General features: G+C 42.3%; 2 protein-coding genes across 4 annotated transcripts; both read right to left on the reverse strand.

The window, feature by feature from the left end:
• Positions 1-443: 443 nt before the first annotated feature.
• On the reverse strand, positions 444-2,566 carry LOC129866574 (uncharacterized). Its single transcript, XM_055939325.1, has 2 exons — positions 2,533-2,566; positions 444-1,174 (listed from the first exon to the last, which is right to left on the reverse strand). Exons 1-2 carry the CDS (start codon positions 2,564-2,566, stop codon positions 444-446), a joined length of 765 nt encoding a protein of 254 aa, XP_055795300.1.
• A 5,086-nt stretch (positions 2,567-7,652) lies between these two features.
• Positions 7,653-13,896, reverse strand: LOC129867568 (ELAV-like protein 1). 3 transcript variants are annotated; one of them, XM_055941050.1, is made up of 8 exons: positions 13,736-13,896; positions 12,906-12,965; positions 12,637-12,714; positions 12,282-12,456; positions 11,217-11,320; positions 10,384-10,537; positions 9,953-10,178; positions 7,653-8,950 (listed from the first exon to the last, which is right to left on the reverse strand). In XM_055941050.1, exons 2-8 carry the CDS (start codon positions 12,939-12,941, stop codon positions 8,623-8,625), a joined length of 1,101 nt encoding a protein of 366 aa, XP_055797025.1. In that variant the 5' UTR covers positions 12,942-12,965; positions 13,736-13,896; the 3' UTR covers positions 7,653-8,622. The 3 variants fall into 3 exon arrangements, with proteins under 3 accessions (XP_055797025.1, XP_055797024.1, XP_055797026.1); XM_055941049.1 differs by having other exon boundaries at positions 12,258-12,456; XM_055941051.1 differs by lacking the exons at positions 11,217-11,320; positions 12,637-12,714; positions 12,906-12,965; positions 13,736-13,896 and having other exon boundaries at positions 12,282-12,370.

Consider the following 13,896-nt stretch of genomic DNA (forward strand, 5'->3'; position numbering starts at 1 on the left):
TGTAAGGCAACAAAATAGGAAAAATGCCAAGGGGGTGAATAATTTCGTAAGCCACTGTATCTATTGGGTGAAATACCACAGTGTGCCATCACAGCAGCAAGATTTGTGACTATGTTTATTTATTTTAGTTTTTTTACTTTAACTATTTGCACATCGTTACAACACTGTATATAGACCTAATATGACATTTTAAATGTTTTTATTATTTTGGAACTTGTGTGAGTGTAATATTTACTGTTAACTTTTTATTGTTTATTTCACTTTTGTTTATCCATTTCACTTGTTTTGGCAATGTAAACATATGTTGCCCAGGCCAATAAAGCCCTTTGAATTGAATTATATGAATGATTGTGGACTAGCACTCGTTGTCAAGGGAATCTTGTCTTAAGAAGCTCTGGTGGGGGTTGAGGTGGAGGTGAAATCTGGTAGGGGTTGGGTTGGAGTTAAACCCTGGTGGGGGTTGGGTTGGAGGTAAACTCTGGTGGGGGTTGGGTTGGAGGTAAACTCTGGTGGGGGTTGGGTTGGAGGTAAACTCTGGTGGGGGTTGTGGTGGAGTTGAACTCTGGTGGGGGTTGAGGTGGAGGTGAAATCTGGTAGGGGTTGGGTTGGAGGTAAACCCTGGTGGGGGTTGGGTTGGAGGTAAACTCTGGTGGGGGTTGGGTTGGAGGTAAACTCTGGTGGGGGTTGGGTTGGAGGTAAACTCTGGTGGGGGTTGGGTTGGAGGTAAACTCTGGTGGGGGTTGGGGTGGAGTTGAACTCTGGTGGGGGTTGAGGTGGAGGTGAAATCTGGTGGGGGTTGGGGTGGAGTTGAACTCTGGTGGGGGTTGGGTTGGAGGTAAACTCTGGTGGGGGTTGGGGTGGAGGTAAACTCTTGTGGGGGTTGGGGTGGAGGTACACTCTAGTGAGGGTTGGAGGTAAACTCTGGTGGGGGTTGGGGTGGAGTTGAACTCTGGTGGGGGTTGGGTTGGAGATGAACTCTGGTGGGGGTTGGGTTGGAGATTAACTCTGTTGGGGGTTGGGTTGGAGGTAAATTCTGGTGGGGGTTGGGGTGGAGTTGAACTCTGGTGGGGGTTGGGTTGGAGATGAACTCTGGTGGGGGTTGGGTTGGAGATGAACCCTGGTGGGGGTTCAGAGTTGAGGGGAACTCTGATGGGTGCAGGGTGGAGGGAAAACGCTGGTGGGGTTCGGGGTGGAGTGGTCGAGATGGGGGGAGATGTGAAGGTAGGAGGAGTGGAGGATGGGTGACATCAACACATTCCTTAGGGAATAGCTTTGGCAACCCCACAACCCACTGAAGTCTCCAGCGCTTTTCTTATGTGTGACTAACACACATGCAAGAACACAGACACACAACATATTTGCTCAAAGACACACATGCACACACATACTGCCAGCCCCTCCTACAGCAAACATGCACACACACATCACCTCCCCAAATGTATGGTCCCTACTCCCCCCTTGTCCTTTCAAGACCTCGAATGGACCCCAACCCCCACACACCGCTCTCTATTACACACACACACCTCTGTTACACACCCCCCCCTCTCTATTACACCTCCCCTCTCTATTACACACACACACCCCTCTCTGCTACACCCCTCTCTGTTACACACACACATGCAAAAACAACACACGCACACACACCAGCCCCCCAAGGAATACGGGCCAACCTCCTGCCAGCAGGCAGTCTCTATTGTTAAAACGCAGCCACATTAGCAGGGAATGTTAAGCACGGCTCATAAAGATGTCCACATGCTTCAAATCAAATCAAATCAAACTTAATTTGTCACATGCGCCGAATACAACATGTGTAGACCTTGCCGTGAAATGCTTACTTACAAGCCCTTAACCAACAGTGTCATTCAAGAAAGAGCTGGGCAGCTCGCGGCTGGGTGTCCCTTTGTAGTCCGAAATAGTTTTCAAGCCCTGCCACATCCGACGAACATCAGAGGCGGTGTAGTAGGATTCAATCTTAATCCTGTATTGACGCTTTGCTTGTTTGATGGTTCGTCTGAGGGCATAGAGGGATTTCTTATAAGCGTCCAGATTAGTGTCCCGCTTCTTGAAAGCGGCAGCTCTAGCCTTTAGCTCAATGCTTCCCAGCCGAAACAGTTCAGAAGTGTTTGTGCATATATCATAACGACATTTTGTGACTTTTTTGTTAGTTTTGGACAAAGTCGATAGCTTAAGACTACGCCCCTTCGTCAGTGATTGGTCAACTGTAGAGATTTTTCAATAAAATATTTGTTAACATTCAACGAAAGACAACTCATTTTCATGCACATTTTTTCATTGAGAAATGCTGCACCAAATATCGTAGTTAGATGTAAAATTGCGCAACTAAGATTTCCTCTGCAAAAACGTCAAAATTAATTACAGATTTCTTGAGTTATTTTAGATTAATTTGGACTATTTTGAGGCAGTGTATACTGGCTACGGCATTTCAAAATAGACAAACAGTACTATTGCCGCCTTTTTCAAGCAAAGGTCTTTTAAGGGAGTATGTGAGCACACTCGTTCGGTTCAACTAACTGAGTTTGGCTAGCCGCCAGCTGAACTGACGCATGCTGACGCCTTAAGCCCACTCACATACAACCATTTTTTAAAAATGCATTTAACCTTTATTTAACTAGGCAAGTCAGTTAGGAACAAATTCTTATTTACAATGACAGCCTACCCCAGCCAAGCCCTTAACCTGGACGACACTGGGCCATTTGTGCACAGCCCTATGGGACTCCCAATCATGGCCGGTTGTGATACAGCCTGGAATCAAACCAGGGTCTGTAGTGACGCCTCTAAGACTGAGATGCAGTGCCTTAGACCGCTGCGCCACTCGGGAGCCCTTAAAACGGAGCCTTTCCATGACAGCTAATATTAGCCTCTCTGTTGATAGAATCATTACATAACACGTTTTCATCTTTAATGAATATTAGGCTAAAATGATCGACACAAAATCACTTGGCTAATGCCTTTAAAAGCCCCAAATGACCTAGTAAGTGCTGTAGGTTTGAAATGAACAAACATGAAGTCACGCAATGTGACTTGTGTGGGTGTGTGAGTGAATATTGCCCCGCACAGCTGTTCCTCTACATACTAATGGAGGGAATGATCTGTGACACAGCTCTCATTAGCATGTCTGACTGCCAGGTACAAAATACAACACAGCTAGTCATTACACATCAACTGTGAGTATATGTGTATGTGTCTGTGTGTGTGTGGGAGGGATGTGTCAGATATGCATGACTCTGTCAGTGAGTCATTAGAGTGCATGTTTTTCTGTGATTCAGTGTGTGTGTGTGTGTTTCAGAGCATTTGCAGTGTGTGTGTGGTGTGTGTGCGTACATTTGTATGTGTGTGTGAACATGGCAACATCTCCCATCTCTGCGTGTCTGTCACAGTGTGGCACACAGAGGATGGCACATCCCCCAGAAGGTTAACTAACTCCACGCCTGTCAAAATACACTCCTACCATATCCATCTCCCCACAGAGCCCAGTCAGACACACACACACCCCTCCCCCCACCTAGACACACTCCCCTGGGGGCGGTGCGATTGGGAGCCAGAGGTGTCAGAGTTCAACACCTGGGACACACACACGGACACACACAGACACAAAAACACCCCCCATCCTCCTTGCCTCAAGCCACTGTAGATGTAAACACACGGGCTAGACTCTGTGTCTGTCTCCATGCTATAATATCCCTGATAACACACACATACATAAGGTAACAGTGGAGTGGACGGCTGCATCCCACGCACCAGATCCAGTGTGGGCTGCTAGGTATTTATAGAACAGCACAGCAAAGGAGAGGAGCCGACATCACTTCCCTGAGACAGAAACACACAGAGAGATAGATAGATAGAAATAGAGAGATAGAGATAGACAGAGTAGGTGTTGATGAATCATACTCCTAGAACAGGAGGGAAAGATAGAGAACACTCATTTACAGATGCCTCCCCTCTCTTTTCATCCCGCTCTCCTCTCATTCACCCACCCCCAACCATCCACACATAACCTCTTCAGAGAGAAAAAAACGAGGGATGACTAAAAGCCTGTAGGTCATGTCCTGCTACGTCTATAATTATAAAAAAGGAAGGGGAGTGGGGCGGCGAGATGCTAATATAACATAATTTAATGATTCTGCAGAGGGAGTCTTACAGTCTACGTGACCTCAATGCCAGCACCAACACAGTAATGGTAATCCAAGTACAAAACCTGTGATGTCTAGAATACCATCATTGAAACACCTTATGCAACCCTAAACCCAACATTACTGGGGTCTGACATATTAAACCATTATGCAACTGTAATACAACCATAGTACCCAGGGGTTAAGTAGCATTGGATTTCCTGCTAACCCCATTGACTTCTGAGAGAAACAACATGATGCTAAGCATCATTCAGCATGTAAACACTGCAGGAAAACCCCACACCTCCTCCCACTTACACCACTAAACCAATAAAGAGGGTGTGTGTCCTGAACGCAGTACACTGACCCCATTTAGCCGTGTTTGTTTGTTTAGGAAACACATGAGCTCATTGCTGCATCTTCTAAGGACTGAGGCTAAAAACTCTCAGCGGTATATTAGTACTACTAGCCCCTTAGAGACAAGGCTCTGTACACATCTCCAGTCCCACCACATAAAGAAATGACAGACTGTTCTCTATGGACAGTAAAGCTCCTTTAAAACAACACCACAAAATAGTCGCATAAAAAGGAAATAAGATCATTGTGAACCTCTGATGTCTTGTAAAAATAAACGGAGTGCTATGCTTCACTGTGGAGAAAGTGGCAGTTTGGAGCACAGACAGGCATAAGAACAGATCCACTTCATGTGTAAAATATAAAGAAATCATAAGTACATTGTCATGAGAGATTGTGTATGACAGAAATATGACAAGTGATTTCAGATTTAATTCTGGGCCTATGGCCCCCTTTAGTTTTCTGAAATACAATTCCTCAAATGTGTACAGTATTTGAATAAAGGGCGAATGGACAAAATGCGCTTTAACTTTTGACAACCAAATGCATGTGTCCACTTGGCCGGCTTGCTTACAAAGAGTAAGAACCTGCTGCTAGATGTCCCTGTCCCTGGGCTTTGTTGAAGGTGGTAGAGAGCACGAAGTGAGGGGTGGGACTAATGGACCTGGTTTAAGTGTAAAGAATGTCCTCTGAGTGAAACCAACATTCCACCTTGAGGTAGCTCAGCTTACTATCCAGTGAGTCAGAGGACAAAACAAGGAGACTGCATGGCCATATATGGTACACAGACTAAATAAAACCTGCAAAAGAGAAGCAAAACCCCAAAACATGATGCATTTCGCCATCTAGTGGACATCTAGAAACCTTCAAATAGAGCAAAATCAAATCAAATCCTGTTTTTTGTACATAGAAATATTTTTAAATAGACTTTTATGGAAAGTTGATCAGTGTAATCAGACCAAATCCTGGTCTGGTCCTGAGTAGAGCACGAGAGGCACATGCCACTGCCTGGTGAGCAGTGCTCGACTTGGGCAGGAGCACACCGGAGCTGAGTACCGGCACTAAAAATATTCTACTGCATCGCAGTGCTTGAGGCATCACTAAAGACTAGGGTTCAATCCCAGGCTGTGTCACAACCGGCCGTGACCGGGAGACCCATGAGGCGGCGCACAATTGGCCCAGCGTTGTCCGGGTTTGTGCCATCGCGCTCTAGTGACAACTTGTGGCGGGCCAAGCGCCTGCAGGCTGACTTCAGTCCCCAGCTGGATGGTGTTTCCTCCGACACATTGGCGCGGCTGGCTTCCGGGTTAAGCAAGCAGTGTGGCTTGGCAGGGTCGTGTTTCGCAGAACGCATGGCTCTAGTTGCAGCGATGGGACAAGACTGTAACTACCAATTGGATACCATGAAATTGGGGAGAAAAGCAGGTAACAGTAAAAAAAATATAAATAATAATGAAATTATTAACTGCTTCAGCTCCTGTTCCTCTTATAGAATAATTAGCTCAAAAGTATTGTGGCGCTCCTGCACCAATTTAAACAGTACCAGCACCCACAATAAGTACCGCAACCTATTTCAGTCCTAATCAAATACTGCTGGTGGATAAATTAGCTAACACTGGCAAGAAAGGGGAGATTGGGGAGAAAAGCAGGTAACAGTAAAAAAATAAAAATAATAATAATGAAATTATTAACTTAAAGAAAGAGTTCAGCACATAATTGTTTTTACATAATGATTCTCAGGCCATGTGTACAGCTGTTTCCGGAAGGGAGCGACAACAGCAGCCCCCAATTCAAACACTCTAACACCAAAAACAAACACTGAAATGTTAGAATAGGCAAGCCATTTGTATACCAGGCAGGCTAAAACTTTGTGACCTCGTACAAGGTGTCCTGCCCCCCGGGTGTACACCCTAGCACAACACAGCTTATTGAAATAATACAATCTTGTTGAGTTGGTTATTTGAATCAGCTGTGCAGTGCTAGGGCAAAAAACTAAACAGGCCCCAGGACTGAGTTTGGGAAACCTTGACCTAGTAGGCATTATAATAGGCGTACTGTGCTATAATCACACACAAGCCTTACTGTAGATAAAGCTGTAAATGGACTTTGAAACTCCCAGATGCTATTTGGGTCAAATTAACAAGAAAATCTACTGGAATCCATTTGTATGCCCCATTTTTAAAAAACAATTGCATTATAATCAGGGATTTGACAATCCCACAAAAGCATTTATACACAACAGGCAGTATATTACAGTTGGCAAACATGTTGAGATGTGGAAAATAAACTTTTAATGTAGACAGTGATTTGGCAGCGGCACTACGCTGCCAATTTAGTTGGATTGATCAACAGAATAACAAAAAATATGAAATCTCAATGTTGTAATACATTTGCGTGTGAGCCCTTGGAAGAGGATTGCCTAATCAGATTTTCCCACAACTCAACCATCTTGGGTTTTAGGCTGTGTGAAATGCAGGTTCTAGTTCTCACTGCACACACCTTGTTAGCATTAATCTATTATTACACGCCCATGTTGCCAAACACTGTGTGAACTAATCTTGTATGTTGAGCTCTTCAGGTATACCATACTAAACATTGAAATAGAAAGTAGCAAGTACCCCATTATGTATCAACATCAAGTGAACAATGTTCAGATTTTTATCTGCTACAATATTTACTGACGTGTTTCGTGTCCAAGAATAGTGGTCATCGTTTTTACCATAAACCGATACCTGCCATTCCAGTTGTCAGAAAACCTGTTTTGTTCGTCGGGTCAGTGCACTACACCTCGGCTCTTTCAAGAAGTCTGTCACACCTGTCAAACCCACTGGCCACGCACGGGTCTGCAAAGCTTGGGCAGGCGAGGTGCGACAAAAAATAATTGTAGAACAGAGGGCACATCCCTCTAAACTGTGAGCCCCACTTTCCAGGACCCCAACATTTGGCCTCATGAGAACAATGGTAAGCAAGTAACCCCATTCATAAAACTCTTTCAGTAACTAAATTTAACTATGCAGGACATGCCGAGGCAGGGCTCTCAAATTCAAATAAATCATGCATAAAAAAAACATGAGGCTAATTATGGAGACATACAGAGTCCAAGTTGGAATGGTATTTTGTCATGTTTATGAAACCGTAACTTTCAAATGCAATGAACCAAACTAAAAGTGAAGTTCAACTTTTATTAAAAAACTGGAACAAACCAAAAACTTCCACCAAATACAGTTTAATGGCAAAAGTAAATCTAACAATCATAGAAAACAAGTTGACGTTGAAAGGCAGTTTCAATAAAAGATCACTTGAAAACAGAAAAGCATACGACTGGTTAAAGCTCGCATAACTCAGGAAAAAAGCCCTGTATTTATCAAAATTACAGTTCACAGAATATTATCTTCTGACCAACTGAATCATTTAAATCTTCCCTTAGTTTGTATCACAATTCAGATTTGATGGTTTAATGTCTGAGGGCATGTAGAGGAATGGGGAAAACACATTCTCTTAGATCCCCAATTACACAGCAATCTTTTTGTAATCAAATGCATTACCAGCACATGACAACTTCCACATCTAGAAGGGCATGCTTTATCTAATAGTCTGTGTAGATTTAGAACAGGATTTGTGCATGTTCAAAATGACATTGTTTCTTAGAACAGGAGTGTAGAAAGACTGGAGGGGCTATTAGGAATCAAGGCCTAGCTTTACGCACGGATCATGATAAAATGGCCTTTTTTTTTTTTTATTGAGAAGTGGCAAGCATGTAGTAAGCAGAGCATTAAACATGGTAGGAAGGTGCATCGTCATCCTCAACCATGTATGTGGCACACTTGAAGTAGACCAACATAACCCACAGATCATTAAAACATTCAATTGGTCAACAAACTTCCTGTACACTTCAGAACACCCCCCAGAAAAAAAAAAAAAAAAAAACAATGGTACAGGTTATTTTTTGTCACAGCAAGAAGTCTACTTTTCTACTGGCTAAGATAAAGATCTAAGTGACAGTTAGCATGGAAATTAAATTACAAGAACCAAGGAGATAGATTATCTCCTTCCAAGAACAAATGTGTAGCCTTCGCAATATATTGTTTAACCCCCCCCAGTAAGAATGGAAAACAAGCACCCCTTCACCCTTTTCAGTTTACTTGTGACCCCCCTTGCTGGTTTTGAAGGAAACCTGCAGGATCTTGTCTCCAATGCGATAACCGTTGAGGCTGGCGATGGCCATGGCGGCCTCCTCATAGTTGGTCATGGTGACGAAGCCGAAGCCTTTGCACTTGTTGGTGTTGAAGTCCCGGATGACCTTGACGTTGGTGACGGCTCCGAACGGCCCGAACATCTGCCACAGGATGCCCTCGTCAGCGTCCTGGCCCAGGTTGTAGATGAAGATACACCAGCCAGCCGGGGAGTTCCCCTGAGCGCTAACCGTAGACATGCTGCTCATGTGGTCCACACTCATTGGAGAGAACCTGCCAGTGGCACAGAATGAGGGTTCTTCAAATGGAACTCCATAGATGCCCATTTAAAATAACCTAAAAACATAAGGCGCAGGCCTGTTGTCCAAGGAAATATCTGACCAAAGTCCTAAAAGAGGACTATAAAAATAACTAACAATTCAGGGGTGTAAGTCTTTAGGATTCTAGCCTTGACTCCCCAGGATCACAAAATACCCTTGTTTAACAACCGGGCACTAGTACTGAGGGATTAGTGCTTTTCTAAGTTTGTTCGATTATTTAACATTTTTGGAAACGTTAATTGAATTATAAAATCAAAACGTTATCTTTTTAATGGAAATTCCCCCAAAAAGTGAACATTGAATTACCAAAACATTTAAAATATTCCATTGTCTGTCAGGTCTACATTGGGTAGCCTATGTAATATTTCAGTTGTGTGCATAACTTAGTTTATCTGATTTCTATTATTCATCTTTCCTTTAAATCACCATCTCAGCTCACGCAGTATCAGCCAAACATTCTCTGTACACCCCTAAAATGCCATTTAGTTAGGCTAGCCGCAGAGCTATCTGACTAAAAAATTTGACTAATTCGCCAAAGATGGTAAGGCGTAATTTCACGAACTGTCCCTTTTGTCGTTGTGTACATTCCTTTCTATCTCAGTCTATGCGGTCCGTGTGCATCTAATCTAATGTAGCAGGCGGAAAAGTGCATCCATCTCTGAATGTGCCGAAAAAACAGGTGCAATGGATTATGGTCAATCTAGTTAATTACAACATTTATGCACTGAACTAGGTAGAATATTTGCTCAATGAAAACTAAAACTCCCGTCAGCCCAGCGTCCCACAGTTACTGATTTCTCTAGAGAAACAGAGTTGGCCTCACAAAAACCACATGAAATTCAAGTAATTGAACTAATGTCAGTCAGTTAAATAATCAAAAGAAGAAAATAAAAAGTTGAAGCGCTCAGCACTACCGGTCACCGACATGGATTGTGTGTAGAGCAGTCAACCATACCTGAATCTCTGGGCCTGGTGGTGTACTGGACCTCCAAAGCGCCGGCCCTGGTTGTGGTAGAGCTGGTTGATGAGCTGGGAGTTCTTGGCCTGGTTGGGGCTGGCAGCAAACTTCACTGTGATGGGCTCCGAGGCACCAGGGGGTTTCTGCCCGTTCAGGTCTTTGATAGCGTCCTCCGCCTCGGCCCGTTTGTCAAAGCGGATAAAGGCCACACCCCTGGACAAGCCTGAGAAGCAAGGGGATGAAATGGAGAAGTCATTAATGGAATAGGCTGAAGATGCTATTAGACACTAATATGAAGTCTTTTGAAAATGTACACCCAAATAGTTACGATTTGGAGAGGGGTAAAGTCTAGCCGAGTGGTATCCTTGGTGCTCATTTAATTGATTATACACAAATATTGCTCATTCAGGCTGTGCCTGCCTACCTACCGGAGGCCTGATCGACCAATACACGCGAGTTGATGATGCGGCCATAGCGTGTGAACATATCCTCCACGTCTTTCTGTGTCATGGTCTTGGGCAGCCCACTAATGTAAAGATTGGCATCCTTAATACCGTCAGAGCTTGGCCTGGCAAAGGACACCTGATGAGGAGACGGCAGGTCAGTTTCCATTGAGTGCAATTTAAAGGAAAAACAAATATATATAAAAAAAAAAAAAAACACTTTAGAATCAATTTGACAATATTACACACATTTGAAAAATATAAATCAGATTCAAAATGCCCAAATATCTCGCATTGAAATTTAAGCAAAATAAAAGTACACAAAATATTCCTATTCTGATAATTCAGTCACATTCCTGAGCAGCTATTTAAGTAATAAAAGAAAACCCAAATATTAAGTAAAAAGGTCTGTTTTAAAAAGCTATAAATGGAAAATAGATGTAAATGCGAAATTATGCAGGGCTTTGATTCGGCACAACGTCACACTCAAGCAATAACCAGTAGTGTTATATAAAAAAAAACGTAGTCTGAACAAGATGAATATAGGCTTCAGTATAAATATGTGCCGAAAATAAAACCATGCCAGGTTACCCGCACACGCAAATTGCTTAAATCAATAAATCGCCAAAAACGATAAATTATAGAACAAAAAAGTGAATTACATGGTTGTTTAAGTAAACATGTTACCCAAATACCTTCATATCCTTTCGAAAATAGACACTTTGCAGGAGGGCTCACCCTCAACTGCCCAGGGACTACTTGAGGAACATATCACATCAGTTGAAACATGAAAACAAAAACACCTTATTGCACGTTACCTTGATAGTTTTAGACTGTAGTCTCAGCCCATTGAGGGTATTGATAGCCCTTTCTGCATCACTAGCGTTAACATAGTTAACAAATCCGTACCCTAAACTGTGGCCTAGAGAAAAAAAAGGAAAAACAACAAAATAAAATAACAAAAGTTTGTCCATTTCTACAGATTGGATACCAGTCTTCCACGGGAGATATCTGCACAATGCATGCATTTTGGCAAAAACATTTGCAAAGGAAAACATTTCCTGCTAAATATGTCTCAAAAAAGAAAAACTGATCCACATCGAAAAGTCTAAATGAAAATATTTTTCTTCTTAAAAACAACAATGATAATAAAACGTTGGCATTCTATCAAACAAAAAGAACACTAAATTGAAGGAAAACAATTCTTCCGTTTCCAATAAACAGTAAAAAAAAAAAAAAAAAGGAAACTAAAAAGACAAGAGAAAACTACATAAAATTCCACAATTTATGGTCCACAAAATAAATGCATTTTTCCGATTGGGTCTACATATGTTGTAATCACCAGATCTAATAACATGGAGCAGCCATAATGCCCAATGAAATAAGAAAACATCTGCAAAGACCATGAATAGAATTCAATAAGACCACAATTTAAAAAAGAGACACTAAAGTAAAGTTTAAAGAACAGCTTTAACAAGATGTATAGCACAGAAAAACAGGAGTTGAACAAAATCCCAAAGAAAAAAAGTCAATCTCTGATCCCAACACTAATCAGCGAGTCTGCAACACACAAAAATACTCTTAGCATCTAAATACATTTTCATAAGAATTGAGGATGTACACAGGAGTTATAGACAAAGTAAAAGACAATTGCGGTAACCAGCAAATACTGCATTGATTTTACAGATTAGTAATCGAGACAGAAAATCTTGGTAAAGTCAAACAAAAATATTTGATGTCACAAACTTTTGTAGTAAAAAACAAAAGAGCACATGTGCAGACAAACGCTGAGAATACCAGGGCATTGTTTCTCCTCAAAGTAAGTGAACCGAGGTCAAAAGAAAAGGGTTTGGACTCACTCTGGTTTTTGTGATAGGGATTACCTGCCACTTTATCGCGGATGAGTTTGGCAGACTCCACCTCGCCGATGCTGCTGAAGAGACTCCGCAACTCGTCCTGACTCATGTTCTGGGGCAGGTAATTGACAATAAGGTTGGTTTTGGCATCTTTGGGCTCATCTTCCATGTGTTCGTCGTAACCGTTATCATAAGCTTCTTGCTATAATTTCAGGAGAATGGGATGGGTGTAAGTAAACTGTTATAAAGACACCTAGAACTTTATGAAAGATGACAGTTAACTGGTTCTGTTCTTAGAGAATGCTTCCCATGTCCCAAAAGAACAGACATGCAAAACAGAATGCTTCTCAAAAATAAAGCCAAAGTTAATCTGTGGATTTACCTTCATGTTAATTGAACCCTTACTGACATGCTGTTGTGATTCCCTATTGTCACCCTGACAACTCTGTACCTCACACACCTGCAAGAGTAAACACTGGTTAATTCACAATCCTCTGCTGCAGACAATGGAGCACTTGACACCATTTAACAGATTTCCCCCAGTTATTTTCTGTCCATTTCACAGTAATACAATTGAGGCCAAACCATCTGTGCAAAAGCACAATATATAGACAACTACGAAATGACTTCAAAACACTTAGAGCAACTCACTTTGAGGTATCTAATGTGTCCCCTTCTGACTGCCATGTTGATGCTTCACAGATGTAGATTCTGAAAATATGGGGGGGGGGGGTTACCTTAGTTACCTTAACACAAAAGCATGTTCATGATTTGGTTGCCTTTGTCGTGTCCTACTGAACACGATGCAAAGGCCTTGATGACTAGGTTTAACTGAATTTATTTAAATCAGTGTCATTCATTTGAAATGTGTTCGGTCAAGGACGGGTCTCTTGCCCTCATGATACTCAAATTGGCGCCCCCCTTGGGTTCTCGAGTTAGCTCGATAATTGGTCAAATTGCAGAGGACCAAAACAGTATGAACTATTGTAGCTAATCAACTAACGTTAATGTTCGGTTACTAAGTGCAGCAATATAGTAACATCGTTAACTATCTAGCTGGCTATTACAAGCTAATGTTAGCTTACTAGCTAGCAAACACTAGCAGCGTGGGCGTGACAACTTTGGACAACGCAAGGACCAAATGAACTCGGTCTAGCAAGCTAACGTTAGCTAAGACGCTATCTTTGGTAATAACATAACGTTATATACTTACGCAGTTAGCTAGCTAACATTATCTAGCAGAATAACGTTTAGAAACCATGCCTTGAATTGGTCAAGTTATACCACAAAGAATGAGTTATTTTGTAGCACAGATATTCTAAACAGTCTTTGGTAGTAGCGTTCGCTAGCTAGTTACTACTAACGTTAACAGGCCGGCTTTCTGGACCGCATGGCACATAGCTAGCTAACGTTACTATCTAACTAACGTTAATCTGCGAACGAATGGAAAGATTGAACACTAAACACATTGGGAAACGTACCTGCTTTACTGATACTCCTGTGATTAATAATAGGCCAAAACGGACCTGGAAACAAAATCAAAACAAATTGACAGTGTCCTGGCTAGCCAGCAATTTTTCTCTTCGTCCAACAAAAGCAAACTCTGGTGCTGCTACTAGCATGCGCGGACAGTCGTGTAAGA

This window comes from Salvelinus fontinalis, chromosome 12 (genome assembly GCF_029448725.1).
Source record: "Salvelinus fontinalis isolate EN_2023a chromosome 12, ASM2944872v1, whole genome shotgun sequence".
Lineage (NCBI taxonomy): Eukaryota > Metazoa > Chordata > Actinopteri > Salmoniformes > Salmonidae > Salvelinus > Salvelinus fontinalis.